This window comes from Loa loa (genome assembly GCF_000183805.2).
Source record: "Loa loa unplaced genomic scaffold supercont3.27, whole genome shotgun sequence".
NCBI lineage: Eukaryota > Metazoa > Nematoda > Chromadorea > Rhabditida > Onchocercidae > Loa > Loa loa.
Genome location: NW_018108207.1, coordinates 349,592 through 352,127, shown reverse-complemented (window position 1 = coordinate 352,127; position 2,536 = coordinate 349,592). Strand labels below are relative to the sequence as shown.

The 2,536-nt window shown below is 35.1% G+C and overlaps 1 protein-coding gene across 1 annotated transcript; it reads left to right on the top strand.

The window, feature by feature from the left end:
• Positions 1-343: 343 nt before the first annotated feature.
• On the top strand, positions 344-2,531 carry LOAG_16911 (hypothetical protein; the record flags this gene model as incomplete). The annotated part of the gene is made up of 8 exons (XM_020449563.1): positions 344-424; positions 575-746; positions 893-1,018; positions 1,343-1,461; positions 1,646-1,789; positions 1,900-2,128; positions 2,295-2,332; positions 2,370-2,531. 8 exons carry the CDS (start codon positions 344-346, stop codon positions 2,529-2,531), a joined length of 1,071 nt encoding a protein of 356 aa, XP_020306900.1.
• Between the last annotated feature and the right edge of the window lie 5 nt (positions 2,532-2,536).

Genomic DNA, 2,536 nt, shown 5'->3' with positions numbered 1-2,536 from the left:
AAGAAAAATTGCATGGAGAATAGATGGTTTTTTTTTTTTTTTTTGTTGTATTAACTAAAATAGCTGCTATTTGAAGGAAAATGTTTTTTTTTTTTTTCCAGAGATGAAATGTACCAACAAAATTGATTTTATTACATTTTAAATACACTTATCTTGTTTTCACTTCACATTTTTTGTTGCTTGTCAAAAAAAGGAAGAAAAAATTAAAAAAAGATAAAAAAGAAAATGGCTATTTGTCTGGAGAATAGATGCCTAGGAAATTTGTTGCAGATTTACCGATCGTTCACTATTCCCACAAGATGCAGAAATTGGTGCTGGTGCAGCTTTTATTGAAGTAGATGCTATGGATTCGATGGAAATAGTTTGTCCTACATATAGCATGCATGATAATATTGATAAGTATGAGCAGCTTATTGTTCATCAGGTAACAAAAGCCAGTAATCTATCGTCATACATTCAGATTTATACTTCTTCAAGTTGTTCAACTATGAAAAAACCCCAAATTAGTGTTCATTATATTGAACTTTTTTATGATCATAATATTACATGTCCTCAAAATTAAAGCATTTGGCAGGTATCTGATTTGTCATTTATGAGCTGTGAATTGGACAGTCGTTCGCAGGCATTTCTCATATGCGACTCGCCTCTAGCGACGACATCTATCAGTCATAAAATTGTATTTCGCCAATTTTCTCCTTTACCAAATGGTTTCGAATATCAGCCTGGCCGATCCTATTATTTGATTAGTTAGTTTTTTTGCAGTTCCACAGATTTTACTAAACTTCAACTTATAAAAATACATTATGCTGAAAAGAAACTTTTCATTTAATCAACTATAATATTTCACAAAATTCTATTGTTATCATCATTATTTTGGAAATCAAAAATTTAGCAACATCAAATGGATCCACAGAAGGCATGAACAATACTCGGTTGGGACTTTGTGTTACTGCGAATATGAGGTTGCGTATTGATGTTCGGCCTTTGAGTGATGACTCTTATCCAAGTTCTGAAGAAGGTACTGAGCTAAACATGCTGCTTGTTTCTGAGAAGAAATTCAAACTAGAAAACCAAAATTAAATTTAAATCAATTTCTTTTACTTTTCGAAATTAGAATAGTAACATTGTTTCTAATAATAAATTATCAAATCAGAAAATGCCAGAAGTTTAGCATTTAATATTTCATTTCTTGTTGGTGGACATTACTATCTGGTATTTCTCAAAATCTTAGATAAAAGCAACCTTATTATTAAATAGATTTCCATCATTCAGAAAATTCCGAGCTGACACGCGTAATTTTTCATGTGTAAGCGAATGTTATAAGTTTAAAGCAGTATGTTAGGAATGGATATGAAGTCTGAGGTGTTGGAGTCATTGGAACCAAAAAGAACTGGGGAAGAAGACTGGTCTCGAGATCGTCGAATAAAACCACCTACAGCTGACAATGCAAAAACAGAGCAGGTCAGTAGTACATCAGTTATCTGAACACTTTGACCATTATATCAGTAAACAATAATTCTTATTGTGTGATTTAGGGTCTCGGCAAATGTTGGTGGTAAAATAATGTGTTGAGGATAATGAGAACAATAAAAGTTTTTAATTCCTCGACTTTTAATTTAATTGGCATGGTAAAGCATATTTCCAGGATATCGATATGCTAAACAATGAGTCACAGAAGTTCGCTGAAAAACACGGTTTTGATTTGATGCGACTAGAGTACGTCAGGCAGTTAGCGATAGATGGGGTTGAAGGCGATTTTCCATTCCGGGAGCTTGAAAATGACTCTATGGTTAGCAGCTTGCAAAATTAAATCTCGGAAGAGTTGACAACTGTTTTGTTTTTGAATTAGTCTTCGAGATAGTTCCAATGATTCAAAATAATGAAATCCAAATTTTGTAGAGAGTTTCGATGGGTTCACCGGAGACCAAGCTTGCCAGTGGTCCGGGGCGGCCAAGTTTTTCAAGTACACTTTCTGACCGTGAAACGCTTCATTCGACAAGTAGGCAGGCGCAGCGATGGATTTCAAAAGAAATACAAAGTAGATTCGGTGCTTCACGGGACGTTTTCCCCGACCAGAATACAAGTGGCATAGAATCTGCGAAGGATTATGTTGTAGACGACGTGTCCGGTAAAGTTACCAAACTGATATCTAATGCTTGGAAAATTGGAGTGAGAAAAAATTTCAATATTATAGTACCAGACCACCAGAATTTACCATTCTGCTAACGAATTCCTTCTTAGAATATGTCTAAATGTCACACTATTTCTCACAAGATCATCCAGTGTATTTCTAGGTGGAGGCGCTATATTTGGGCGGCTAGAAGCTAAATATGTAATTATCAATGCATTGTTATTGTTATGGAATTCAGGAAGGTAACACGAACTATTTCTGTGATTATAAAAGAGGGCTGGGTGTGCACACGCTGTGGGTGCACACCATTAGTGATAACCCGAAGTCTCGATCCCGCCAAGTTGGATGTACGCAGTACTCTGCTTTTCCCGAAATGCTACATTATTACAACACCGATTGATTCAT